The following is a 27,519-nucleotide window of genomic DNA, read 5'->3' on the forward strand; positions in this document are numbered from 1 at the left end:
GTCACTGTTGGTTTAGGAGCAGGTTACCCACACCACTCACATCGCCCTGTCTCCCCAGCACCCGTAAGTTCAGGGTCAGGCACCCAAAGGCATGAATAAATACCCCTGAAGTGTCCTCTTGGTACAAACAGCAGGAGGACCATCTGGGAGAATCCATATGGCTTTAGTTTCGTGGAAAGATCCCCCAGAAGGAGCTGGGCTCAAGTTCCCCCTCCACCACTTACCAGTCAGGTGGTCTTTGGTAAGCTCCTCAGCCTGGCTGAGCCTCAGCTTTCTCATCTGTAAAGTGGGATAGTCATGAAGAATAGGGTGGTTGAAGCACCCATGTCCCTGGGGGGCTCAGTGAGCAGGAGCAATTGCTACTATATCTCCATTTCTGCAGCAACTCTGAAAGAGATGGCGTCCAGGCTCTTTGCAGTGCAGCCCCCAGAGCTATAGCCAGGGATGTTCAGTGTAGCCGTGGGGTCCAGGCCCAGGTGGAGCCAGGGTGCTGAGATCGCCGGAGCGGCCTTCTCAGAGCCTGGGTGGGCTTGGAGGAAGCCAGCAGAGGGCAGTGAGCCCACTGATTTTCCAGGAGGGAGGCCAGCTGGGGCGTCGTTGACTTTGGAGGGGAATGTAGAGTGGCCCTGGGAGGCCCTGAGGCTCAGTGTCCAGGACAGCTGGGCCTGGCTTCGGGCACTGTGTGTTCTGGGACCTGCAGAGATAGAACAGCAGACCAGGGTAGACAAGGGCTCCTGGAAGGCTCCACCAGGAGCAGCCTTTGACAAGGCACGCATGATGGGGCAGCAGTTTGTCAGGGCCTCTCTGGGACCTCAGGAGCCCCAAATCATTTTGCAGCTTCAGGCTGGGACTGGTCAATATTCACTGAGATTGTGTTCTGCACTAGGCACTGTGCCCCAAAGTGTTAGTGTTGCTGGACTCTGAAATCAGAACTCCTGATTTGAGGCCTGGCAGCACCACTAACTAGTGATACGACTGTGGGTAAGACACCCACCCTCTCTGTCCAAGCTTCTCTCCTGTGAAGCCTAAACAAGCTGATCCATGTGATGCGTCTAGAACAATTCCTGCTGTCAGTATTAGCCTTCACCTAATGAGAGCTACAAGCTGTGACCTCAAGCAAGTTACTCAACTTCTCAGTGCCTCAGTTTCTTCATCTGTGGAATGGGCCTCATCATAGTACTCATGCCTCATAGCATTATTATAAGGATCAAAGGGACTAATTTATGGAAAGTGCTTAGATTCTTAGAAGAACACCAGGCACAAAATGCTCAGTATTAATATCTAAAATGTATTTTGTTACAGCTACAAGCGTGAGTTACAGTTGTTATCTGTTTTTCTCATTGACTCTCCTCACCTTCTCTACTGTAAGGTCTGGGGTTTGCAGACAGACCTAGTGCCTAGGTTTCAATTCTGCCTCCACTGTTTCTTTGAGGAAATAATAATAATAGTCATTGTTTAGAGAATTAAGGGAGAAAGTAAATGCAAAAAAAAATCTAGAAAAATGCCTGGAATAGAGCAAATTCTAAAAAATGCTTCTACTATGATTCCCAATTCACAGATGAGGAAACTGGGATTTGGGGAGGTTATGGAAGCTAGTGGCAGAGCCAAGATGGGAACCCTACTCCCAAGTCCAACGCCTGACACCACCTGTGCCTCACTCCTCTCTGGACACCAGTGCCTTGGCCCAGGTCCTGGCTTGTGGTGGGTGCTGAGGAAGTGCCTCTTGAAGGGGGCCCAGAGAACTGGTGGATGGACAAACCAAGGCTACTTGGCCAGGAAGCAGCAGAGACAGACACGAAGCTAAGGTTCAGCTCACGGTGCTAAGCTGGTTTACTCCCCAACAACCTGCGTGGTGCCAACAGAGTAAGGGCCTTTCTACGTGGTGGGCTGTGTTCCAGGGGAAGACATCAATGACAGCTAAGAGCGGCCACGTGGCCCTCTTGGTCCAGTGGGTTTCATTCTGAAGCCAAGGACACAGGGGCTGCTTCCATCATTGTTCTGAGAGAAGCCGCTGGTGTCATCCAGGTGCCCTAAATAATAACTTCCCAGCTTGCCTTTCCAGCTTCACCCCCCAGCATCCCTCCCAGCCCCTGCCTGCCACACCCTTCCTGTCTCCCAGTCATGCTGTGCTCTTTCATGCCTCTGTGTTAGCACATGCAGTTCCCTGTGCCTGGATGCCATTCCTCCTCTTCCGTCTGTTGAGCCTTCTGGCGCCACGAGTCTCTCTGGGCTCCTCTAGCACAAGTTGAGTCAGTAATTTTAACCCTGTCTTGTTCCCAAAAGGCTTTGAGAGGAAAGTACTTTGCTTATTTCTGTGCTAGTCTCCATTTGTGGCTCCAGATCCACTGTCACTCTTCTCCACCCTGCTCTGTGCCCATCCCTCTGGGTTCAGCCAATGAGGAGCCCCCTGCCTCCCCGGAAGACTAGAGGGCAGGAGGAGCCAGGGGTCCCCTGGCTGGCTGTGTCCCTCCAAGCACAAGTCTCCTCTCCTCACCTTTCAAGCCAGAGGACAGTAAGGACCTCACTGTTAACTAGCCCCAGGTTCTGCACACTCCCCTGTGGTTTCTCTGCACCCTGCCCGCACATTTGTAAACAGCACCTTTATCAAACTCGCTTCAGATTCCTGAATTCAGTGGGCTACCTGCTGGTTCCTGCCAACCCTGACTGACATAGCTGATACAGTCCCTTTGAGCACCGTGTGCCTTACAGCTGGCTCGTCCCCCCAGATGTGAGCTCCTGAAGGGAGGGGTCGTGTCTGAACCGGTCTTCATCTCTGTGCACAGATGCAGTACCCAGAAGACACGGGAAGTGTCCTTGACTCAGAAAGCACCAAAGTACCAGTACTGCCACACACGTGGGGTTGAATGAAGGGAGTTGCGTGAAATCGTCCATTCATTCATTTGTTTGTTCGCTCATTCAACCACAAGTGCTCACTGAAGGCCACGTGTACCAGGCTCTGATGAAGACAGACTTCATGGAGCTGGCGTTGCACTGAGGGGAGGCGGGCGTAAACAGGCAAAAGCAAGCACACTCCTCACACCATTTCAGGTGACGGTTCATTCTGTGAAGGAGACAAAGCAAAGCAAAGGGGTACAAAGTGACGGGGTGGAGGTGCTGTTTTAGATACGTGGCTGGGGGCCCACTGGCCAGAGAAGGATGTGCAGGAGCCAGGTCAGGGGACGCTTGGTGCAAGGACATTCCACACAGAGGGATCAGGAGCGAGCAAGGCTGGGGGTGGGAACGACCTTGGTCTATTGATGAACAGCAGGGAAGCCGGGAGGCCAGGGCAGGTTGGGTGCAGGGAAGACTCCTAGGAGTGGGTGGGAACTTGCTTTCTTGTAAGGCCCTTCCAGCTCTGGGATGTGAGAAGAGCCCAGGGCTGTCCAGCAACCGCTTCCTGAATGGTCCAGGAGGAGGCCCCATGTGGGGCACACCCCCTTGTTCTCTCAGTCCTCACAATGACCTCATGAGGAGGGTTTTTCTACGCCCATTCCACCCATGAAGAAACTGAGGTTCAGAGAGGTTAAGCAACTTGCCCAAGGTCACATAGAGTCAGAGAAAGAACTGGAAAGGAACCCAGGTCTGCCTGACCTGCAGGCCAGGAGAGGTTTTCCCAGGACCAGCACAGCCATTTGCCAAGGGCTTCCTCATCAATAACATTGGCCCTACAGGGACAGGCTGGCAGGAGGAACCAAAGCTCCAGGCTGGGGGGAGGCCATACGCCAATAGGGAGGGACCTGGGGTCTAAGCCTGGCTTTTTCCACAGCCCCCTACCCTCTGAAAAGGGGAAATGGTAGGTGAGCAGGAAAGCTGAGCCACGCCCGCCCCCTCCACACCCCCGTGCCCGATTCTTCCAGGGCCAGGGCGCACTGGCTAATGGGTATCATTTCAGCCCTTTCATTTCTGGAGACACTATGCTGTCATAAAGACTGTCATTTCCTGCAGGATGATCAATGCACAGGCTGCCCAGAGGGCTGGGAATGGCAGTATCTGGGCACGATCAGGAAGATAAAACCATCCTCTCTTTCTCTGCCATTCCAGTCCTTTCCCAAGCAGGCACAGCTCTCGTTTCAGAGCATTGGCCTGGGGTCCCAAGAGGCCCCAGATCGCTGCATAGTCCCCCCAGCACAAGGAAGAACTGTCCCTCTTAGCCTAGTTTCAACATGTCATAGCCATGTGACCTTGGGCACAGCACTTTCCCTACCCAAACCTCAATTTCCTCATCTGTAAAATGGGGGCAACTATGTCTGCCTCACAAGGTGGCTTAAGTGGGATGATATATCTTAAACCCTTGCCATGTAGGGGTGCTTAAGAATAGTAGCTATGAAAGTGATGGTGCTGAGGGTGATAGTGATGCTTGCCACATTTTGGAAATAGGGAAACTGAGGCCAGAGAAGGAAATGGGCTCCCCCAAGGTCACACAGCAATTCAGTGGCAAAACTGGGCCTAGAACTTGGGTTTCGAGGCCAGAGCCTTTGCTCATTACCATTGACTCATAGGTCAATGGTAAAAAGTGAGTTTTGTTGACTCCTTCCATGGACGGGCACTGTCATGCATTATCTCATTTAATCCCCACAAAGGACTGATGAAGTCAGCGTTATTATTATTCCTGCTTTGCAGGTAGAAGACTGCAGCTCAAAGAGATGAGGTGACCTGCTCAAGGTCACACAGCTAGCAAGTAGCGGAGCCTGAGTTCAACCTGGGTGGTCTGTCTGCAGAGGCGCAGCTCCAGCCTCCGTGCTGGGGCCCTTGAAGATCAGCTGCTGAGGGTGGAGATCGAGGCTCCCAGCTTTGTGTGCAGACGCCCGTGGCCCTGCCACAGGCTGACCTATCGTCTCCCCCATCTGATGAGCTGATGAGGACAAGGCAAGCTTAGGTCCCGCTGCCACCCCAAAACCCAACTCATGGGCCCTGGAGGGCAGAACCCAAGGTCGTCCTCAGAGAGTGTATGCTGTGTGTCCAGTCCTGCCCAGACAGGGAAATTGAGACCTGGGAAGTTTATGAGGTGTTCACAACTCAGGCTGGTGAAGGAAGCCTGGCTCAGCGGCTGGAGGAGTCTGAGAGCAAGAAGTGGGTGGGAGAGGAAGAGGCTGGGGTCTCTGCTCCAAGCACCGCAGAGTCTCCTGCTGACACATGACCCTGACAGATCTCTAATTCATCATGTTGCTACACCCTCACAACAAACCAGGAACTGTGGTCCCATTCTGCAAGTGGGTATATCAAGGCTCATAGCATCAAAGTGGCTTGCTCAGGCTCACTCAATTAAAAAGAAGAGTGTGGACTTGAACCTAGTTCTCCCAATGTCCAGGCTACTCTTTTCCCCTTGCTTAATTCATTTCTTGCTATATCAGCTCTTTTCTCTCTAGGTCTTTTCTCTGCAAATTATCAACTTATCTGCCCTCCCTGTCCCTGATTTGGCTACACTTGACTGTAAGCCTCTTGAAGTCAGGAATCTCTTTTGACTTGCTCCCCTCTGTATGCCTGGAGCCTATCACAGCAATAGGCACAAGGCTAGAAACCAGTGGATGTTTGTTGGATTGTTGAAGGGATTGCAGTTGGACTACAAGTTTTTAAATTGATGTCAGTGGTCAGCACGGTCAATTTGGAGATTTTTGTTATTATGAAAGGACTCACTTGAGTGATTTATTATGCAAATATAAAGGTGAACAGGGGAAAGACATGTATTATAAATGTATTTTTTGTTTATTTTTCATTAACAAGACTGCTCCACTTCTTTGGCCTCTCCCGTTGTAGAGCACAGGCTCTGGACACGCAGGCTCAGCGGCCATGGCTCACGGGCCTAGCCGCTCCGCGGCATGTGGGATCCTCCCGGACCAGGGCTCAAACCCGTGTCCCCTGCATCGGCAGGCGGACTCTCAACCACTGAGCCACCAGGGAAGCCCTCCACTTCTTGATATATAGGGCTCTGGGGAGTGCTGGACCAATTCGCATAAGGATGCCAGAGGTCTTCTCACAGGGAAGCATTGGAAATCCAATCCCTGCTCACGGTGGTGTGAACTTAGAAAAATGTGGGTGGACTGGAGTAGCTCTGAGTGAAGTCCAATGGCAGGAGAAAGTCCAGAGGGCTCAAAAGAGAGCTCAGCTGGAGGAGAAGGATGGGCTAGTAATCTGAGCTCAACATCAGGGTGAGGACAGAGACACACGGGACTTCAATCAGTTTTTCAGTCAAGGATCATGGTTTATTTAAGGAAAAATGTCAACATGAAAGAGACACCAGTCCTCAGCCTCCAGCCTCACTACTGAGCATAGTATGGGCCTGCCTGTGGTTTATACTCTAGGGGTCTGTCCATCCGGTGGACAGGCATCCACCAGGATGCACAAGACCAGTCTTCAACAGCGCCACCATGTGGCAAGGGCTAAAGCAACAGCACTAGGTGGGGTTTCAGCTTCCTTTCTCTCTGTTCCTGGAGTTTGGAGGCAGGACTAATATGCTTTAGGTAAAGTCCTCAGGGTTCCTGGATCAGTTCAGGAGAGTGGAGGCCCCTGGATGGATACCGAACTTCCTGCTAATGAATGCTTAGGATGAGCAATTAGTCAGAAAATTAGGAGGGGCCTTATTGGCATCCTGAGTTGGTGAAGCAGTCATACAAGTTATAGAACAAGTCAGTTTTATCAACTCTGTCACCAGTGACCACAACTATCTATGCTGACAAATACACACAGGAGAGTTCTTTTCTATAGCAGAAAATCTTCAGAATTAATAACAACAATTGCACACACATGCATGGCGTGCTATAATTTATGCAGCTCTTATCCATGCTCTTCTCTGAGCCTCACGTCAGCCCTGTGAGATAAGCAGGGCAGAGGAAAGGTCCCCAGGAAACTGGGGCTCAGAGGGGGATAGTGACTTGCCCATGGTCATCATAAAGTCAACAAGGCCTGGTCCTGCCCCTGTTGTGGGGTGCCCAGGCTGCCTCCCAGTGATGCCAGATGACACCTCCCTACCCTCCCTGCTTACAGCAGCATCAGGACCACTATGGCAATGACCATGAGGACTCCAGCCAGGATGCAAAGGCCCAGGAAGATGATGTCACTGGTGTCCTGGGCCACCATGGCCACGGGGCCCTCCAGTGCCTCTGCCTCGTCCCTGGGTGGTGCCTCCTGAAGGTGCTCTGCTGTGGCAGCATATGGCCCAAGCCAGTGGGAGCCGGACAGCAGGTGGACAGAGGCCTCCTTTCGCCTCGGCTCGCAGCGGACCTCGTATTCGTGGATATCCTCCTGCCCACCAGCTGAGAAGTCGATGTACAGCACGCTGACGATCACTGAAGTGTTATTTCTTCTCTGTGGGGGTCAAGGGGCACTTGCTCACACCTGAAGGGGCCAGGGCTGACCCTGTTCCCCTGGATATGTAGGCACTGAGTGCCAAGGGGGCAGAACTCCAGAGCCTGGTTTCCAGTCCCAGCTTGGCTACTGACTCCCTTCCCACTCAGAGCCTCAGTGTCCCCACCTCTAAAAGAGGCACTACGACAGTGTCTGAATGGACAATATATATTTGATGGGTCAGTGTTTGCTCTGGCTTGAAGGAGGTGGTATCTATGAAAGATAGTAACAGTAACAACAGGGACATTCGCCATGTTCCAGGCTCTGCATTTTAAGGGCATTATCTCATTTAATTCTCATAACAACCTTCTCTTATTGGTACCATTAATATACCCATTTGCCAGATAAGGAAAATGAGGCCCAGAGGTTAAATCCCTTGTCTGAGGTCACACAGCACACAATTGACAGGGAACATATTCTCTTCCAGATCTGCCTGATTCTTAACTGTGCTCTTAGCCATCACACCTCACTCAAACCAAAGAATGTAGAACCAAAGGGGAATTTCAGGACATCTAGTTCAATCTCCCTTCCTTGGCAATTTACAGATGTGGCTACTGAGGCCCAGCAAAGGCAGTAATTTGCCCAGAGCTAGATCCAGAAGCCAAGTCTCCTGCCTCCCAGTTAGATGCTCTGTCCCTGGTGTTACGTGACTTTCCTTCTGGAATCATTTTGCCCAATTATGTCTGTAGCAATTATGTGTCCCTGTGGTTGAGTCCTGTTCAGCCCAGTAGCACCACCCTGGGGTTGGGAAGAGCCATTGAGGAGTGTGATGTGGGGAGCCTGTCACACTGCTGCCCTCCCCACCCCCACGGATGAAGGAGGCAGGAGTTAGGACGCCCTAAGACAGTGGAGTGTTTGGGCTGGGGACTGAGGGACAGCATTTTGACGGGCAGTCTGGTGTGGTCTGGATTGGGGGCTGCAGTGATGCTGGGCTACTCTCCTCACCCACCCCTAGTCTAGAGCAGCCGTTACACTCCTCAGGCCGCCCAACTGCCCCTGTCCAGTCATGGCTCTTCTGAGCTGAGTCTTCTCTAAAAACCAAAGCTGCCTGGAACAGAGCAAACCGGCGTGACCTGCAGGAAGCTGCCATCACTGGACACTGGGTGGTCCTTTTGGGGAAGACAGTGAAGGGGAATCACGGATCTGGATTTTCATGGACCAGATGACCTTGTGGGTCTCTCCCAACTCTGGGCTTCCAAAAGGCTCTGAGTCCATGTCCCCAGAGGAGCCTTCTGCATTGTGCCCTCAGCCTGTCTACCACCACACCCTCTGAGGAGAACCGGTGTCCTGGACTTTTGTGACACAGAGTTGGAAAAAGAAAGACAGAACCTGAGAGTGGAAGGGGACCCAGTGAAAGGGCCGAAGTGAATCCACATAATAAAGAAGGAGGGGGGGAAATCACACAAAACAGGTGTGCAGGGAAGTTTCAGGGGGTTTTGATGAGTGAGACTTGAGGAGGAAAGAAAGTCCACACAGATGTGGTGTTATGGTTATGAAATCAAGTCTCTGTGGTTCTTAAGAGATGCACAGATAGGTTGTCATGGCTTTTGGCCATTTGAACTGTGCATCTTTGAAAGCAACTCAATGCAGAGACTGGACCTCATGGGTCTAGGACTTAGAAGTGTTACACTAAGAATCCATGAGTCTGAGGCTCTCAGTTTTTATGTTTCCATGATATTGATGCCAAGATTCTATGATTATGTGGCTCCAGGTTCTAGTGGTGGTTCTGTGACTTTGAGACCTTGAGTGTCGGTGAGTTCTTTGTTCTAAATTTCATGATTCCTTGCTTCTGGGGTTCTCTGTCTCCATCATTTTATGACTCTATGGAACGTGGTTCGGCCCCCAGAGAAAAGCCCAAGGGGATTTAGGGCATGGTGTAGAGGTGAGGGCAGATTATCTTGGCAGCTAAGACTGACTCCCACTTCTCCTCTACTCAGATTAAAAGGATGGTGGCCGCCAGGAGGCTGGGAAAGCAGAGGGTGGACTGGAGGGGCCAGAGGCATACATTCGGTTAATGTTGGGTGATGGGGAAACATGGTTTGCTGGAAAGCACATGATTTCTGCCAAGACAGTCTGACGAATCCCCAGATTCGTCACCAAGGCTGGGGTGTTGTCCCCGATAGAGACCACTGTGCCTTCTCCCCCTTTCTCCTTCCCAACCTGTCCCTGAGAATCCAAACATCCAGGGTTCCTGGGCCACTACCAGGTGACTCTGAGGGCCCCAAGCCTGGGTTCTAGGCCTCTGAAATACAAGGATAGTAGAAAAACTTCATTTGTACGCCTCGGTGCCTTTGGAGGGAGGTGGATCCTGTCTCTTGAAGGGCCCCTTTGTTTTGTGGAGCCCAGGGATGGATTTGGATCACAAGGTTGGGGAGGGGGTGGGCAGGAGGCAGCAGCGCTCAAACGGCTCTGTGTGTTAGAGGGGTGGGGACCGGGTGGCCCTGGGGATATCCAGTGGGGAGGGGGGGCAGCAGGAAGGCCCCCAGGAACAGTCAGTTCACAGGACCTTGAGGGAGGGGCCTCCAGTAGGGGCTTTTGGTTGTCGCCAGCTTGTGCAGCAGGGCACCCCTTCTCTGTCTCCCCTACTCGAGTTCTTTGTTCTGTCTACACTGAGCAAGTTTGTTGAGGTAAAATCAAGAGGGGCTGAGTTCTGCATCCAGGCTTGTGGGGTGACCAGAGCCAGGAAGAGAAGCTGAATTCTCAGGTCTGGCAGGTGCCTCTCCCCAGGGATCAGAGCCCCTCCCTCGTGCCCGCCCTCCTCCCCCAGCCCCTACCTGAGACTCAGTGCCGCAGGTGTCAAAGCGGGCCTGGATCCGGAAGTTGCTGCCGACTTCCTGAGCAGCACAGCTCCGGCTGCCCAGGTAGACTTTGGTCCGTTCTAGAGGGGCCAGTGCCTGCACGGAGATCAGGATCTGGAAGTCCGTGCGGGAGCAACTCACGTTCATGGGGACAACTGAGGATGGATGGGAGGAGGGAGCTGGAGGCCATGGGGGCAGGCGGTCTGACCCCCACCCTCTCCAAGCCCCTATCCAAAGGGTGGTGGATGGAAAACCGAGGCCCAGAGAGGGGATGGCTGTTAAGCAGTCCTACGAGGACGTTTTACACGCGTTACTCCATTTAACTCCATCAAACTACGAGCTCCAGGGCAGGCCCCGTGCCTACTTCTCAGCGCCCTCTGAGCCCAACACAGAGCTTGGCAGGCGCAGTGAATGCTGAATAAATGACTGACTGACTGAACGAATGAATATTCTTAATCATAATGAAAGCTATTATTTGCGGATCATGTTTGCCATATACAAGGCAATTCATTCAATCATTTAACAAGTATTTATGGCCCACTATGTGCAGGCTCTATTCTAAACACCAGATACAGAAATGAAAAGAAAAAAACCAGCCACAAATGCCTACCCTCTTGGAGTTTACATTCTAGTTGAGTGAGGAGGCAGTAAATATGTAAGATACACCTAAGCGTCGAGTAGTCTGAAGGAAAATCAAGCAAAGAAGAAAGACGGGGAGCGGGGAGAGCAGAATGTGTGTGGGTAAGGGTTGCAGTGGCTGCAGTTTGAAAAGGGTGGTGAAGGAAGCCCCACTCTCCCTCCTCATGATGATGCCTTGAGGTGGACATGACTAAACGCATTTGAAAGTTCTGGAACCTGGAGCTCTGAGAGGTGAAATTATCGGCAGTGGCTAAGCCAGGATTTTTTTTTTTTTTTTTTTTTTTTTTTTGCGGTACACGGGCCTCTCACTGTTGTGGCCTCTCCCGTTGCGGAGCACAGGCTCTGGACGCGCAGGCTCAGCGGCCATGGCTCACAGGCCCAGCCACTCCGCGGCATGTGGGATCTTCCCAGACCGGGGCACGAACCCATGTCCCCTGCATTGGCAGGCGGACTCTCAACTACTGCGCCACCAGGGAAGCCCTAAGCCAGGATTTTAATCATTGCATCTGTAAGATCCCACAGTTCCTGGTCTCTCTACCTTATGTGGTGGCCCCCTGCAGCCCCTCCCAGGCAGGCCTGTGTGACTCTAAGCATCTGGGATCGTGCGAGCCTGTGTGTGAGTGCACGCGTGTGTGTACGGAGGCAGTGCTTGCTGGGGCAGGGGTGAGGGTGGGGGAAGGAAGCGGGGTGGCTGGCGGGAGGAAAAGAAAAGAGCTGGTAGGCAGAGGCCTGGAAATCACAACCCCTCTCCGGGAAATGCCTCAGACATATTTCAGCCTCTGGTGTCTGGGCAGTCGGGGATTTATGGGCCCGCCGTCTCCCACGATGATCTTGGTGATGCTGAACTGTGTGTCACCCCTGATTGATGCCGAGGCTGTCCTCCAGCCGGGAGGCCGCCTGCAGCCTGGGCCACATCTGGAGCCTGGCCCAGCACTAGTGCCGTGTCTGACCCTAGGCTCCCAAAGGCATCTGGGCTCCCACAGCCATCGGAGAGGTGTCTCTGGAGGCACCAAAAGGAGAAGGAGATTGTCCAAGATCACACACAGCTGGGAGAGGTTCCAGGCCCAGAAATAAGACCATAAGAGCAAAAGGGACTTCACAGCTCCTTCAGCTGATATTTTCATTTTACTGAGACCAGCAGAGAGAAAGCGACTTGCCAGCTAGCTGTGGCAGAGCCCTGTGGCACCTGGCTCTCTGAGTGCACTCTGGGAAAGGGGTCGCTCTAACAGAGAGATAGCTCTCCTCCAGGTTTATGGATGGAGATGACTGAGGCCCACAGAGGGAGCATCGGCCCAGGTCACTTTGCTGCCACTAGCTTGCTACAGCTCTACTGTTTCCTTCACCATCGCTGGGCCCCCAAACTCCTCTTGCACATGGGTAAGGAAAGAGGAAGAAGGACTTCCCTGGTGGCACAGTGGTTAAGAATCCTCATGCCAATGCAGGGGACACAGGTTCGAGCTCTGGTCCAAGAAGATCCCACATTCTGCGGAGCAACTAAGCCCACGCGCCCCAACTACTGAGCCTGCGCTCTAGAGCCCACGAACCACAACTACTGAAGCCCGTACGCCTAGAGCCCATGCTCTGCAACAAGAGAAGCCACCGCAATGAGAAGCCTGCACACTGCAGCGAAGAGTAGCCCCCACTCACTGCAACTAGAGAAAGCCCATGCGCAGCCACGAAGACCCAACACAGCCAAAAATAAATAGAAAGAAAGAAAGAAAGAAAGAAAGAAGGGAAGAAAGAAAGAAGAGGAAAGACTGGGTTTTTTTTGGTTGCAACGTGTGGCATGCAGGATCTTAGTTCCCTGACCAGGGATCAGACCTGCGCCCCCTGCATTGGGAGCATGGAGTATTAACTACTGGACCACCAGGGAAGTCCCGAGGAAAGATCTTTTGAATGCACACCAGGACTGAGACACATAAGGGAAAGAAATCCACACTCAGCAAGGATGCCCTTGGAGGCAGGCACTGTGACCCCTGTTACCTCATTTCATCTTAACGACCACCTGTCTAGAGCATTCTTCAACCCCTCCTACAGGTGAGCACCATTGGATGGTCAGTAAATGGCAGCATTTGGATGTGGCCCCCGTGCGTCTGAGCTCAGTCCTGGGCCTCCTCCCCAGACCCTGCTTAGCCACACAAAAGACAAGGGTGTGAGTTCTAGCCTTGGCTGTGCCACCCACTGCCCGTGTGACAGCAGTGAAAGTCGTTTCCTCTCTGCACCTCTGTTTCTGCACCTGCACAACAAGAGGATCTAGCCTAGTCAGGAAGAAGGCAAAATGGGTCCAGAGCACAGGCATTTCTGGGACCATGGCCCAGGGAAGGGTGATGAGAGGAGGGGATAGATGATAGCTGCTGTCAGCTGGCAAATCTAACTAGCATTATGGAGGATGGAAAAGCTGAGTGCCAAGTTCCCTGGTCAGCTCTTCAGCTAGGCATGGCCATGTGACCAAGTTCAAAATAATGAGGACAAGAAGAAGTATTTTGAGGGCTTCCGAAAATGCTTTTACTTTCCTGATAAAGGAACATTTGTGGCTGGAACCTCCCCTTTCTTCTTCCAGCCTTGAACATGGACATGATGCCTGCAGTTGTGGCAGCCATCTTGTAGTCATGAGGTCAAGAGAATCCCAGACATACCAGTTGGGACACTGTTGAGTCCCTGAACCAATAAAGCAGCTGCCTAGCTCTAGGCTTCTTGTTATGTAAGGAAACCAAAGGTCATTTTTTCAAACCACTGTCAGTCAGGACTTATGACTGTACAAGCAAGCTTGGTCAGCATCTCCATGATTATATCAATTGTTTTCCATAAATAGTATTACCATATCTTGTGTATTACCCCTGGATACAAAGGATTAATCATAGTACAAGAGAGGCCAGGGGCCCATGGAGGAAGGTGACAGATAGGGAAGAATTAGGAATTGTGGATTTGGAAGCTGGAAAAATAGGGCACTGTAATAGTGAAAATAAGCAAGGGCCATATTGATATAGCCTCAGAGGTCCCTTGGCGGGAGTCCGCAGTGGTGTAGCCAACCGAGAAGTTGGTGAGATGGAGGCAGGAGGCCACAAAGACCAGGAACCCCGGCCTCACCTTCCCCCACCAGCACACCCATACCCTCAACCCCAGCTGACCTCCAATGTAGGCCACAGAGAAGCCCCTGCGGGTGGTGCTACGGTCTGTGTGCAGCAGAAGCAGGAGCTGGTTGTGGCTCGAGGTGACCGGTGGTGGCAGGTGGTGGCCACACCAGCTGCCCAGCAGGGGCGCCTCCTCACTGGCCCCGTCGAAGGCTGCCAGATGGTCAAAGTCACAGGTCCTGGTCAGGCTGTTGGGCCCCTCTAGTTCCAGGTCCAGGAAGAACACTTTGACCCGGTAGCCAAGAGGCAGACGGATGGTCCAGTGGCACCGGATGTGGTTGGGGTAGGAGCTGGGGTACTGTGGGCTGGAGAAGTTGCCCCGTATCGCCGTGTATACCTCCTGGCATTCTCCTGGTTGGGGGAGAGCAGGACAGAAGGAGCAATGGTGAGAAGGGTGGAGACTGTCACCCTCTGCAGCTACAGCTTGGGCAGTAGGCGCTATAGGGTCCTAAAACCACCCTGGCAGGTTGTGGGCACCATGGCCAGCAAACCAGACAACTGATCCCAAAGCCTGCTTTAAACTGAAACTAGCTGAAAGCTGAGACTGTCACTCCAATTGGTAAACCATTTCATGAGTGTTGACCCTGATAGGAATTCTGTAACAATGCCTAATACCTGTCCTCGGAGTTGAGTCCAACTTGGACTTGACAGACAAGGTGGTTCATGACCTGACCTTGCCCTTTTTCTCCCCGGCCCTCATCCAGCCCTACCTTCCAGGCTCACTAAACATTTCCTAGTAGTACAAGCACACAAACCCACTCTGTCCTCCGTGCCTCTGCACATGCTGATCCCTCTGCTTGGAACACCCTTCCCTTTCTTCTGCCACTGGCTAATACCTTCAAAGCACTGCTCAATTCTCTCCTCCTCCAGGAAGTCATCCATGATTCTTACTGTTAGCACAGATCACAGTGCATTGTCATTGTCTGTTTCCTTCTCTATCTCCTCCACTAGACAGTTTAATTCCCAAGGGTTCATTCATTCATTCGTACAAACATTAATTGAATACCCTCTATGTAGCAGGTACAAAGATAAGTCCATAGGAACTCACAGTCAAGCAGAGGAAATCAGCGTGCAAACCAGGTACAGAAGCGATGTGTTAGATCATCGCTATGAGAAAACTTCTCTAAGGAATTGAAGGAAGGGAATAATTCTGAGTGAATCAAGGAGCCTTCCCAGAGGAGGTGACATGCTTGTGCCTTGGCATCGGCCAGACGGGAGAGGGTGTGCTAGAACATTTCAGGCAGAGAAAGAGCAGGAAGTGTAAGGCCCAGAGGCAGAAGAGTACAACCCCTCCCCGCCCCGCCACAAGCGTGATGGGGGGGCAGGAGCCCAGCACACACAGGGCACTCAGGGTGTAGCTCCGGCCCTCCTACCTGAGAAGTAGTAGGCCTTGAAGCCCCGGCCCCCGATGTTAAAGTCAGACTTGAAGACCACCTGCAACTCGTGGCCCAGCGACACGAGCGTGGGGGGCCTGGAGCTGCCGCAGTAGTGGTGCCCATGGGCGGGGCCGGGCCCCCCAAGCACAGCCACATAGTCGTAGGTGCACTGCTCACTGCCCTCCACCTGGAAGTCCACGAAGACCAGCTTGACGGTGGCGGGGCCAGAGGCTCGGATCACCCAGCGGCACTCCACATTGTTAGGGTAGTTGTTGGGGTGCTCGGGGCTGGTGAGGACCCCCGACAGGCCCGTCAGGACGCCACCACACGCATCTGCAAGGGAGCCCGCTTGAACCGAACTTTCTCCCTCCCTGTGGCTCCCCCATCTCCTCCCTTGGGAAATGCCACGCCCACAGGTGTTCATGGGATTCTTGTCACCACCCACTGAGTGCTTGGTAAGTGACAGGCACACGCCATCACCATAACCCCATGAGGAATGCACCGTGGTTTCCCCCATTTTACAGCTGAGAGACTGGAGGCAGAGAGAAGTTAAATAACTTACCTTTGTGAGTTGGGCTTCAGCCAGACTGAGCCCAAGACAAGGATTTGAGCCCAAGTAGTTTATCTGGGAGAGACAGAGGGCCGCAGATGGACAGCGAGGGAGAGAGGGTGGGGGAGCGGGGGCATTCCCCAGAATCGAGGCTGAGGGCCGCTGGGGGTAGAGGTGACCTGCCAAAGCTTTGGAAAAAGCCCTGAAGCGAAGAGATGTGGAGATTGGCAAGAGCCATTGCAGTGGCAAGGCCCCAAGGGACAGGGCAGGACCCTGACAGCAGGTACCCCCCTGGTATCAGGGAGGGCAGGATTTGACTAACTTCAGAGTCTGTGCACTTGACCTTATCAGTCTCACTGTCCCCTCCTACCAGGCTAGTGAAGCACAGAGGCTGAGGTACTTGAAACCAGGAACATTATCAAATCTCCCGAACAGATGAGGAAACTGAGGCTTAGAGGGAGGATCTGAAGGAATAGAGATAGGTTTGAAGTCTGAAGACAGGTCTCCTCTCAGCTCAGTCTTCTATTGCTGTGTGACTGTGGGCAAGTAACTCAGCCTCTCTGAGCCTCATGGGAATATTAGAAATCATAAGACCTGTTCAGACTGATCCACCAGGCTCAGACGCATGCAGAGTTTAATAAGTTTCTGGTGAAAGCCCTTTAGAACCCAGTGTAGCCATTACAACTGGGAGCTAGGTGATAATGAATGCCAGGACTAGCTGGAGGCCACCAGCAGGGAGGGGCACACTCGGTTGTGTCTCCTGAGACTCCAGAATCTCACTCCATGGCATGGCTGTGTGAATGGAGCACTGTGCTGGGTGGCTAAGGCCTTGACTTCTTGTCCCAGTTTGCCCTTCCCAGATGTGTGACCTTGGGAAGGCACATTCCCTCTCTGGTCTCAGGTGTATTGTTTGTCAAATGAGAGGGCAGGTTTTGACAGTCTGTGAGATCCCGTCCCCTGTCAATACCCTTAGCAGAGACTTTCAAAATGTGTTCTGGGGCTCCACGGTAGCCCCAGGGCATCTATTTGCAGACATCTGGTGTAAATGTCCTTCTTTTTCTGTATTCAAACTATTTTTTAACTCAATGAAAGATAGCATCCACAGTCACATATCTTATATGTAAAAATTTAACTAATTGGAGGCCATCAATATTTACTTATGTTTGGCTTATAATAAGTAAATGTTAAAAATACGAACTTATAAATGCTTACAACAAAAATGCTGCCTTTGGGACTTCCGTGGTGGCACAATGGTTAAGAAGCCGCCTGCCAATGCAGGGCACACGGGTCTGATCCCTGATCCGGGAAGATCCCACATGCCACGGAGCAACTAAGCCCGTGTGCCACAACTACTGAGCCGTCGCACCACAACTATTGAGCCCTCGTGCCACAACTACTGAAGCCCATGCGCCTAGAGCCTGTGCTCCACAACAACAGAAACCACCGCAATGAGAAGCCCACGTACCACAAAGAAGAGTAGCCCCCGCTCACCACAACTAGAGAAAGGCCACGCACAGCAACGAAGACCCAATGCAGCCATAAATAAATAAATAAAATTTATTTTTTTAAAATGCTGCCTTTATCTCTTTTACATATCAGGATTAATATAAGGTTCCATTTGATATAAGGGTACTCCTGTTTTTAAAAATATTGGAAAACATTGCACATGGTATTATAACTTTGATACCCTAAGAGTCTAAAAATCTAGGGATCTACAACTCCACTGCTATGATCAGATCGGTCTGTGGTTCTTGTGTTTTACCATTCTACAGTACTATGCCTCCAAAGCCAGTGGGAGCTGGTGTCTGGCTTTGGAGGCATAGAACTGTATGCACCCTCGCCCCGGCCCTGATTGCTGTTGGTGAAGGTGAACCCTGTGCACCAGGAGCCTCTGTGGAGCCTACTGCTTGAGCTGTTGTGAGGAAGGCCTTTGGTTTTGGCCTTGGGAGAAGGTAGGAGGTCTGAGTCTGTGCAGAGAAGCCTGAGGAAAGAGGAATGAGTCAAGGAGAAAGAAAGGCAAGGAGGGTGAAGCCTCTGCTCCCCTCACTAGCCGGAGGGGTAGGCTCCAAGCCTGGCTGGGGGAGGGGTGGGTTAGGGACCACGATACAGGAGGCGAGCTCAGGAAAGGCTTTGGGAGGGAGAGCGTCACCAGCTCCACGCAGACGCTCATGCACCTTCCACTCCGAGGACATGATGGGGAGGGGGAGAGAATCCTGTGCCCGTGACATGAGATGCCACAGAGGGATCAGCAGGAGTGGCAGCACGGTGTCCCCTCCGGTGTCCCCTCCAGTGTCCTGATGCCATGTATGGGGTAAGAAGGACAAGGATAGGAGAGAGCGAGAGGCCTCATTCCTGAGCACAGTGAGACCCTCCGAGGACTCCCGGAATAACGGAGGGAGACGTGGGGAGTGTTGCCATGAAGGTGGGAAGGCACAACCACCAAGACTACCAACAGAAAAAAAAAAAAAAACTACGAACAGAGGCTGCCTTTGCCCCATGAGCTATGAGAGCAGGGGCATCCAGGTTACAGAGCAGCCTACATGCAAAGATGCTGAGACCCTGCCCGTGACCTTACCCCACCGCCCTCCCCCCATGGAGGGCCACCCTCTCCATTGCCAAGTCCCCCTTGCCTTTCTGGTAGCCCGCGGAAAAGCCTCGGCTGGCCACGTGCTTGTCTGAATGGAAGACCACAGACATGACGTGCCAGGAGGAGGTGAAGGGCGGTGGGGGCACCTGGCCGCAGAACCTCCCCAGCAGGTTGCCCTGGTCCCCGGAGGCCCCGTTGTAGATCTCCAGGAAGTCGAAGCTGCAGGTGTCATGGTACTCCAGGTCGAAGGCGTGGAAGGTGAGCAGCACGGAGGAGCCCTCAGCTACCACAATCAGCCAGCTGCACTCCGTGTTGTAGGGGTAGAGCCTGGGGAAGTTGGGGCTGGAGAAGTTTCCAGAAGGTGCTGAGAGCACACCCCCACATTTGACACCTGTGGTGAGAGGCAAGAATGTCTCAGAGTCAGCGCTGGGGTCTTGGGTAGTGGCCCAGCTCCAAAGCGGGTTCTTTGGGATGGGATGAGGGAGCATGAGGTCATGGCCCTAAGTCAATTCATTTATTCATGTAGCTGTTCATTCATTTACTTATTCTTCAAATACTTGCCAAACATTCTTTTATTCCTTCAAGAAATATTGTTTGAGTGCTAAGCATTGTTTTAGGTGCTGGGGTTACAGCAGGAACAAATAGACTAAAATTCTGGTGGGGAAGACAAACAATAAAAATAATAAGGAAAATATAGAGCATATTAACTAGTGATAAGTGATCTGGAGAAAAATAAAGCAGGGAAGGGAGACAAGAAGTGTCAGGTGGGACTATAATTTTAGATAAAATAGTACCAAATGCTAGCCACTAGAGATGTGCATTGGGGAATTCGAAAATTAAAAATAATATTACCTGCTCCCATCCTGAGTGAAAATGTGCACAGTCTACTACAAAGTTAAAACTACATTCTTTATTATTATTATTATTATTTATTTATATTTTTGGCTGTGTTGGGTCTTTGTTGCCGCACACGGGCTTTCTCTAGTTGTGACAAGCAGGGGCTACTCTTTGTTGCAGTATGCGGGCTTCTCATTGCAGTGTCTTCTTTTGTTGCAGAACCCGAGCTCTAGGGGCGCAGGCTTCAGTAGTTGCGGTGCGTGGGCTCAGTAGTTGTGGCTCGCGGGATTAGTTGGTCCGCGACATGTGGGATCTTCCTGGACCAGGGTTCAAACCTGTGTCCCCTGCATTGGCAGGCAGATTCTTAACCACTGCGCCACCAGGGAAGTCCACAAAACTACATTCTTATATGTACATATTTGCTTATATTTTGAAAACAATGGAAGGAAACTAATAAAAATTGTTCTCTGACACAGGAAGATGTAAGCCAAGGGGAGGAAACAGGCGTGACTGCTAGACCTCTTTAAACACAATTTATTTGATAATTTTAACTTTATAATCATGAATAATTTTTAATATAATTTTTAAATTATCAAAAATATTTAAGTAACCCATATGCCAAACTAAAACAAATAAGCTTAACTATATATCAAGTTGGAGGCACATTCACATGGTAAAAATGATTTCAAACGAGTTGAAATACACTATTTTGACTGTACCTTCCTAGTGGAATAGATCCCAAGAACAAAATGAAAAACAAAGAAATATTAAACTATATTCAGTAGACTTACTATTAGTAGTAATAGTGAATACTGTTATTTTACAATATTTTATATATTGGAGTAAAGGAAGTATGTTAATGTCAATAGAAACTAAGATTTGCAGTGTAAGAGGAGAGCGATACAAGTATAGAATTAAAAAACTAAGTAGGGGCTTCCCTGGTGGTGCAGTGGTTGAGAGTCCGCCTTCCGATGCAGGGGACGTGGGTTTGTGCGCTGGTCCGGGAAGATCCCACATGCCGCGGAGTGGCTGGGCCCGTGAACCACGGCCACTGAGCCTGCGCGTCCGGAGCCTGTGCTCCGCAAAGGGAGAGGCCACAACAGTGAGAGGCCCGCGTACCGCAAAACAAAACAAAACAAAAAACAACTAAGCAGAACTCTTGAGATCCTTAATTTGAATTGAAAACATCAGTACGAATTTGATTTATTTTTATTTCTAAAAATATTAATTTCCTAGCTTTGTTCATTAAAAACCCTAAAAGCGGGGCTTCCCTGGTGGCACAGTGGTTGAGAGTCTGCCTGCCGATGCAGGGGACACGGGTTCGTGCCCCGGTCCAGGAAGATCCCACATTCCGCGGAGCGGCTGGGCCCGTGAGCCATGGCCGCTGAGCCTGTGCGTCCGGAGCCTGTGCTCCACAATGGGAGAGGCCACAACAGTGAGAGGCCCACATACCGCAAAAAAAAACAACAACCCTAAAAGCAATGATATTCTGGTAGTATTTGTATCACTTGGACTTAGATTAGGATTATTAGATTAGGATTATTATGTCCAACTAAATTAGATTAGGATCGTTATGTCCAACTAAAATGAAGCAGAGCTCCTTAAAGAAATAGTTAGTCGAGGGCAGTAAATATACAAAATACACTTGGGATATCTTGCCACACCAGAAAGTAAAGAAACTATCGGAACTGCTGGGATTGTGTCAAAAGATACAGAAACCTTCTTGAAGGGGCTCCCACTGGCTAAAAAAGGTATAATTTGAGCTTCAAAAAAATTTATTGCAGGGACTTCCCTGCGGTTCAGTGGTTAAGACTCTGTGCTTCCAATGCAGGGGGCCCAAGTTCGATCCCTGGTCGGGGAACTAAGAGCCCACATGCCGTGGGGAGTAGCCCCCCCAAAAATTTATTGCAGTGGGTTGAAACCCATCAAATATATAAAAATTCATGAATTCATAACACAACTAAAAGAAATTAAAAAGGAACTTACTGATTTCCTTTAGAGATTGTTCGGGCACGAACTCATTTTCTTCTTGATACATGGAGAAAGAATTAAGCATTTACTTTGCCTTTCCTGTTACAAACTATATATATCAGGATAACCAAATAACTGATGAAGAAAAATTGTTATTTAAAGAAGACTACAGAAAGAATAACAACATTAGGAAAACATAACTTTGCAAACCTTAATGGAATCATCATTATCATTGTCTGTTGTAATCACTGAGAAAAAAGGTAAATGATGAGAGGTAAAACCTAGTTGGTTGAGTAGGTAAATATTTTCTGCAAAATTCTTTCACCTTTGCTAATGTTTGAAAATTTTTATAATTAAAAAATGCCAAAAAGTTACCTTTATAGGGAACTTTATAATGGATGGATCAGGCTAACAACCCCTGAACTCACTGACCAATCTTAACGTCAAAGTGAAACACTGAATAATCGGTGCCCTGATGAAACACCTGTAACATCTTCTTGGGGGGGGAAAGAAAGGAACCTTTATCTAATGGAGTCTCTGGATCTGTCTACAAGTTAGAGTGAATATGGAAGCTAGAGGAACAATCTAAATGACACCGTGAGGACACATTCAGTCAAGTCCAGAATGTGGGAAATTCTAATGACCTACGTGCTTCAACAGTAAATAAGGTGGTGGGGGGAGACACAACTGTTATATTAAAAAAGACTCAACTAGAAGAAAACATAGGAGGTAAGCTCCTTGACATTGGTCTTGGCAATAATTTTTTGGATTTGACACCAAAGGCAACAAAAGCAAAAATAAACAAGTGGGACTACATGAATGAAAATCTCTGCACAGCAAAGGAAACCATCAATAGGGACTTCCCTGGTGGCACACTGGTTAAGAATCTGCCTGCCAATGCAGGGGACATGGGTTCTGAGCCCTGGTTCAGGAAGATCCCACATGCCGCAGAGCAACTAAGCCTGTCAGCCACAACTACTGAGCCTGCGCTCTAGAGCCCAAGAGCCACAACTACTGAGCCCATGTGCTGCAACTACTGAAGCCTGCATGCCTAGAGCCCATGCCCCGCAACAAGAGAAGCCTGTGCACTGCAACGAAGAGTAGCTCCCACTCGCTGCAACTAGAGAAAGACCATGCAGCAACGAAGACCCAATGCAGCCAAAAATAATAAATAAATAAAATAAAATAAATTTTAAAATGTAAAATAAAAATAAAATGAGTAGAGAAACTGAATAGGCAGTTTTCCAAAGAAGGCATACAGATGGCCAACAGGCACATGAAAAGGTGTTCAACATCACTAATCATCAAGGAAATGCAAATCGAAACCTCAATGAGATATCACCTCCCATCTGTTAGGATGGCTATTATGTAAAAGACAAGAGAGTAACAAGTGTTGGCAACGATGTGGAGAAAAAGGAACCTTTGTGCACAGTTGGTAGGAATGCAAACTGGTGCAGCCTCTATGACAAACAATATGGAGGCTTCTCAAAAAGTTAAAAATAGAACTCCATATGATCCAGCAATTCCACTTTGGGTATATTTCAAAGGAATTGGAAACAGGGTATCAAAGAGTTATCTGCATTCCCATCTTCATTGCAGAATTATTCACAATAGCCGAGATATGGAAACAACCTAAGTGTCCATCAACAGATGAATGGAGATACATATGACATGGAATATCATTCAGCCTTGAAAAAGACACCCATCCTGCTATTTGCAGCAACATAGATAGACCTTGAGGGCATTATGCTAAGTGAAATAAGCCAGACAGAGAAAGACGAATACTGCATGGTATCAATTATATGTGGAATCTAAAACATCAAGCTCATAGAAACAGAGAGTAGAAAAGTGGTTGCCAGGGGAGAATTTGATTAAAAAAGAGAGAGAGAGACTGAGAGAGAGAGGGAGAGAGAGAGGGAGGGAGACTTGAATCAAATATCAACCAAAAGCAATGTGTAGACCTTGTCTGGATTCTGAGTTGAAAAAAAAAATTGCAATGGGATTTTTTTTTTTTTGCGGTAATGGGGAAAATTGAACTGAGTATTAGATAAAATTAAAGAATATTATATCATTATAATAATATTGGGAATATCTATCTATCTGTTAGATATACTCTGAAATATTTGTGGGTGAAATAGTGTGATATCTGAGATTGTCTTTAAATTTCTCCGGTCTGCCCCCCTAAAATGGGGGTAGGGGTAGGATAGAAGAGCCAAGAAAGGCAGAATGTTGATAACTGTTGAAGATGGTTGATGGAGACATCAGGATTTATTATACTATTTTCTCCACTTTGTGTGTGAAAATTTTCATAGTTAAAAGTTGAAAAAAATGACCTTCTCAGTGAGGCTTTCCCCAACCACCCTATTTACAATTGAAATTCTCTCCCCATCCCTGTACCCCTTCTCTCCCTTTTCTGCTTTATTTTCTCCATAGCACCCATCACCGTCAAATATACTATTTGTTTCCTTATTTGTTTGGTTCACTGCCAAGTCTCTCTCCACAAAACTGTAAGCTCTATGAGAGCAGGGATTCTCATTTGTTTTGTTCTCTGCTGCCTCCCAAGCACCTAGAAGAGCTCCTGGTACAAAGCAGGTGCTCAGTGTATATTTTCTGAGTGAATGAATCAGTGAACAATCTTATATCATCCTCACAATATCCCCATAAAATAGGCAGCGCAGGTGTTATTGACTCCATTTAACAGATGAGAAAACTGAGGTCCAAAAAGGGAAGTTACTGCTGTAGCTGACATCTCCTGTTTTGTTCCACCCAGCCCTCATTCCTTCACCTCTTGCAAGAACATGCCCTCTATTTTAGACACTGCTCCCTTCCCTTGCCTCCATGTGGTAACCCTTCCTCGTCTTTCCCAGGTCCACAGGAGGACACAGGATCCTAGCTGGGCAATACTGGGGCCCCCAGGACTGCCACAGCGACTGGCCTGTGGGGTGGGCCTGTGCCACCAGAGTCCTGCTGCTGAGTGCCTGGATGAGAACCCTTTCCTCCCAGGTACCTAAGCTGGGAGTGAGAGCCCTGGGTGGACCCCACTCAGGGCCCCTTGAAAGAGCTTGTCAGCAAATGGCAAGAACCATGTGAGAAGAGGAAATGGCCCAGAACCCAAGCTGCCCAACTCAGCTATACTCCCGCCTCCCTGGCACCAGCCACTGCATTTCTCTTCTTGCTTAAAGTCATCCAGATTAGGTTTCTGTCCCTTGCAACCAGAAGCATCCTGAAAAATATACTTAACCAAAGTTCCTGTAAGAGAGACACATTTGCCAAGCATGTGTCCTGTACAGGCCTGTGCTGACTCATAATGGGCCCCTTCCTGGGGAGCTCCCAGTCGTGGGGTAAGATAGGGGGAGTTAGGCAAATGAGACAAAGCCATGTGGCGTGATTGTGCTGGGGCCACATGGGCTCTGGGGTCCAGAGGGGGGGGGCAGTCTTGCCAGGGCCAGCACTGTTGGGGGAGGGACACAGGGGAGTTGATGTTTGAGTTTGGCTAGAAGGAGCAAGAAGGCTTTGTGAGCTGGGGAAGATTTGGAGGGAGGAAATGGCATGAATAAAGGCTCAGACTCACAATCACTTAGCCTACCTGAGCCTCAGTCACTCATCTGTGAAATGGGGATAATGACCTTACTGGGCAGCTGTGAACATGGATGAGAGAAAGCAGTGCAGAGGCTACAAGATGCACACCCAGTTCACATCAGGGCTCCCTGCCTGGCCCTGGGGACAGGCCAGGGCGGGAGCAATGTCTGATTTGGCAAGAGGACAGAGGGACATCCTGTTCATTGCCTGTCCTTGTCCTTCCCCCAGCCTTGCCCACTGGATGGGAAAAGCCGTGAGAAGGTTGGAGCAGAACTGCTGGTGGCCCAGGAGACCCTGGGTCCCAGCACAAGTAGGTGCCTTGTCCGGCAGGCACCCTGAACTCCAGGGTCACCCCAAGGCCACTGAAGCCCCAGTGGCTAGAAATGGGAACAGTTAGCTTCTCCCACCACCCAGGCATGGGGTGAGACACCTGGGTGTCCAGGCCATCTCTGCCACCAACTAGGTGACTGGAAAGTTACGTTTCCTTCCTGAGCCCCCCTTAAACCTGCAGGAAGACAAGGCACTGGCAACCGCTGGCTGAGCACCCCCTACACACACACCCCTTGAAGACGGGTGAAGTGATATTGCCCTGGCTTCCCAGACAGGCACACAGTGCTCAGAGGGCTGGAGCAGCACAAAGTGACCCGGGACCAGGGTGCCAGCAGAGGGTTCTAAGATCTCCAAGGAGGGAGTTTCTGAGGCTGATGAAGGGATGCAGAAGTCTTCCTGGAGGAGGTGGTGTTTGACCTGAGCTTGATGGATGAGCCAGACGTTCTCAGGTAGAAAAAGAGAAAAGGGACCTTCCAGGCAGAGGGCACAGGGGGTGAAAGCCCTGAGGGTGAAGCGTCTCCAGGAGGGGGTGTGATCCTCTGCCAGAGTATGGGATGCCCGAGGGACTCCGGGAACCAAGGCTGGATGTTATATAGAGATTGGAGCCAAACCTGGGAAGGCACTGAATGCCTTTATAAGGAACTTTGATTTCACTTGGCTGGCGATGGGAAAGTACAGCAGGCTCTCAGGAGGAAAATAAGGGCTCATTCCAGCAACAAATCTTTAATCGTTCTCTGAGCCATTCCCTTCGTCCTTGGTAAACATGTAGTCTTGGACAGGTTACTTAACCACCCTCTTCCTCAGTTTCCTCCTCTGTAAAAAGGAGGACTAATACCCACTTTGAAGTTGGTTGTGAAGATTAAATGCATTCATACATGGAAAGTACCCAGCACATAGTAGGCACTTGATAAATGTTGTCTTTCCCCATCTCAGAAGCAATACATCCTCAACTCGGCCACCTGCCCCCAAAAGGGCCTTCCGCTTTCTGGCCTTCCACATGGAAACCTCCTGAGACCCCCGCTGCTACCTGCCACCCCTCTGCCCCCCTCCAGGTTTCCTGCCTGTCCCCAGCAGCTCCTACCTTTCATGGCTTGGGCCCTGGGGACTGGGCTCACCAGTGTCACTGCCAGCAGCAGACAGAACTCCAGCTCTGCCAGCATCTCCTCGCTGGGGGCCCCGCAGGTCTGCCGAGCTCGGGGCAGGCCAGGACCTGAGGGTCTGGAGCAGGGGAAAGAGAGGTGAGGCTGAAAGGGCCTCCAAGTTAATGGTGGTGTGAATAATTCATCAGCACCTTGAATTAGTAAGCTGATCCCCAGGTGCTTCCTTCACTCCACCCTAAGGTGACGGATCTAGTGTCACCAGGTTGACACTTCGGAGGTCTGCACTGGCCACACTGGATGGGGAAGGGAAGCAACTTAGGGCTGGGAGGGAATTTGGTGGTGGAGAAAGGGCACAAGTTTTGGGGCTAGGCAGACCTGAGATCATCTCCGGTCAGCCTCCAATTGGCCAGGTGACCGTGAACAAGTCATCCAACTCCTCTAGGTTATCTGTCCAGTGGTACCATTCAGCCCTGCCTCTAGGGCTATTGTGGAAATGAAATGTGGTAACATACACTAAAGCACACAGTGAGCGCTTGCTATAGGTTTCCCTATCCCCCACCGATGGGGGAGGGGGACAAGCATCCCTCAGACATGCTTAGATGAGCTCAGAGGGAGAGCGAAGGGAAGAATGCAGCAGGAACAACAGAATGGGAAAATCGTATAGAACAACTCCTAACGCAGTCATGGATCTGGGCCACAGTGTAAATTCTGGCCAAGGATATTAAGTGTTCACCTTTTTACTGATCCACAAACCTGGCTTGAACATCACTATGTGCCAGGCCCTGTGCTAGGAGCTGGGCCACAGAAATACCCTCAGGGGCGCCGTGTCCAACAGGAAACAGGATCTTTCAATTTCCTTTAGGAGCCCTATTTGGTTCAGTCCGGCCCAAGGCTCATTTCCTAAGCTCCTTCTCTGTGCAGAGCCTGCACCAGGCACAGGGCATCCGAGGTGAACGTGGCATGTTCCTGCCTCCCAGTGAGGAGCCTGGGCTCTGGCTTGACAGACAAGGGCTGAATCCAGGCTCTACCCCTCACTGCTGGGCTGCGGGGGCCTCTCTGAGGCCCAGTCTCCTGGACCACGACAGGAGAGCAGCGCAGTGCCTGCAGTTTGTGGAGAGGATTAGATGAAATAATGTAGGGGAAGTCCAAGCCAGTGCCTGGCTCAGTGCATAGGAGGATTTTTATTGACCTCTGAGGAGCTCAGACGTCCATCTTCCAGACCACGTGTTGCTTCTGGCCCATCCTTTTGTCAGGAGGTCCCCAGGGAGCCCTTTGCTGCC

The 27,519-nt window shown here is 50.5% G+C and overlaps 1 protein-coding gene across 1 annotated transcript; it reads right to left on the reverse strand.

Moving 5' to 3' along the window:
- Positions 1 to 6,975: 6,975 nt before the first annotated feature.
- CDCP2 (CUB domain containing protein 2) lies at positions 6,976 to 26,299 on the reverse strand (the record flags this gene model as incomplete). Its single annotated transcript, XM_079698725.1, has 6 exons — positions 6,976 to 7,302; positions 10,116 to 10,294; positions 13,907 to 14,260; positions 15,283 to 15,618; positions 18,466 to 18,813; positions 26,221 to 26,299. The coding sequence occupies 6 exons, from the start codon at positions 26,297 to 26,299 to the stop codon at positions 6,976 to 6,978; spliced, it is 1,623 nt and encodes a 540-aa protein (XP_079554851.1).
- Positions 26,300 to 27,519: the final 1,220 nt, after the last annotated feature.

The sequence above is a fragment of the Hyperoodon ampullatus genome (genome assembly GCF_949752795.1).
Source record: "Hyperoodon ampullatus genome assembly, chromosome: 2".
NCBI lineage: Eukaryota > Metazoa > Chordata > Mammalia > Artiodactyla > Ziphiidae > Hyperoodon > Hyperoodon ampullatus.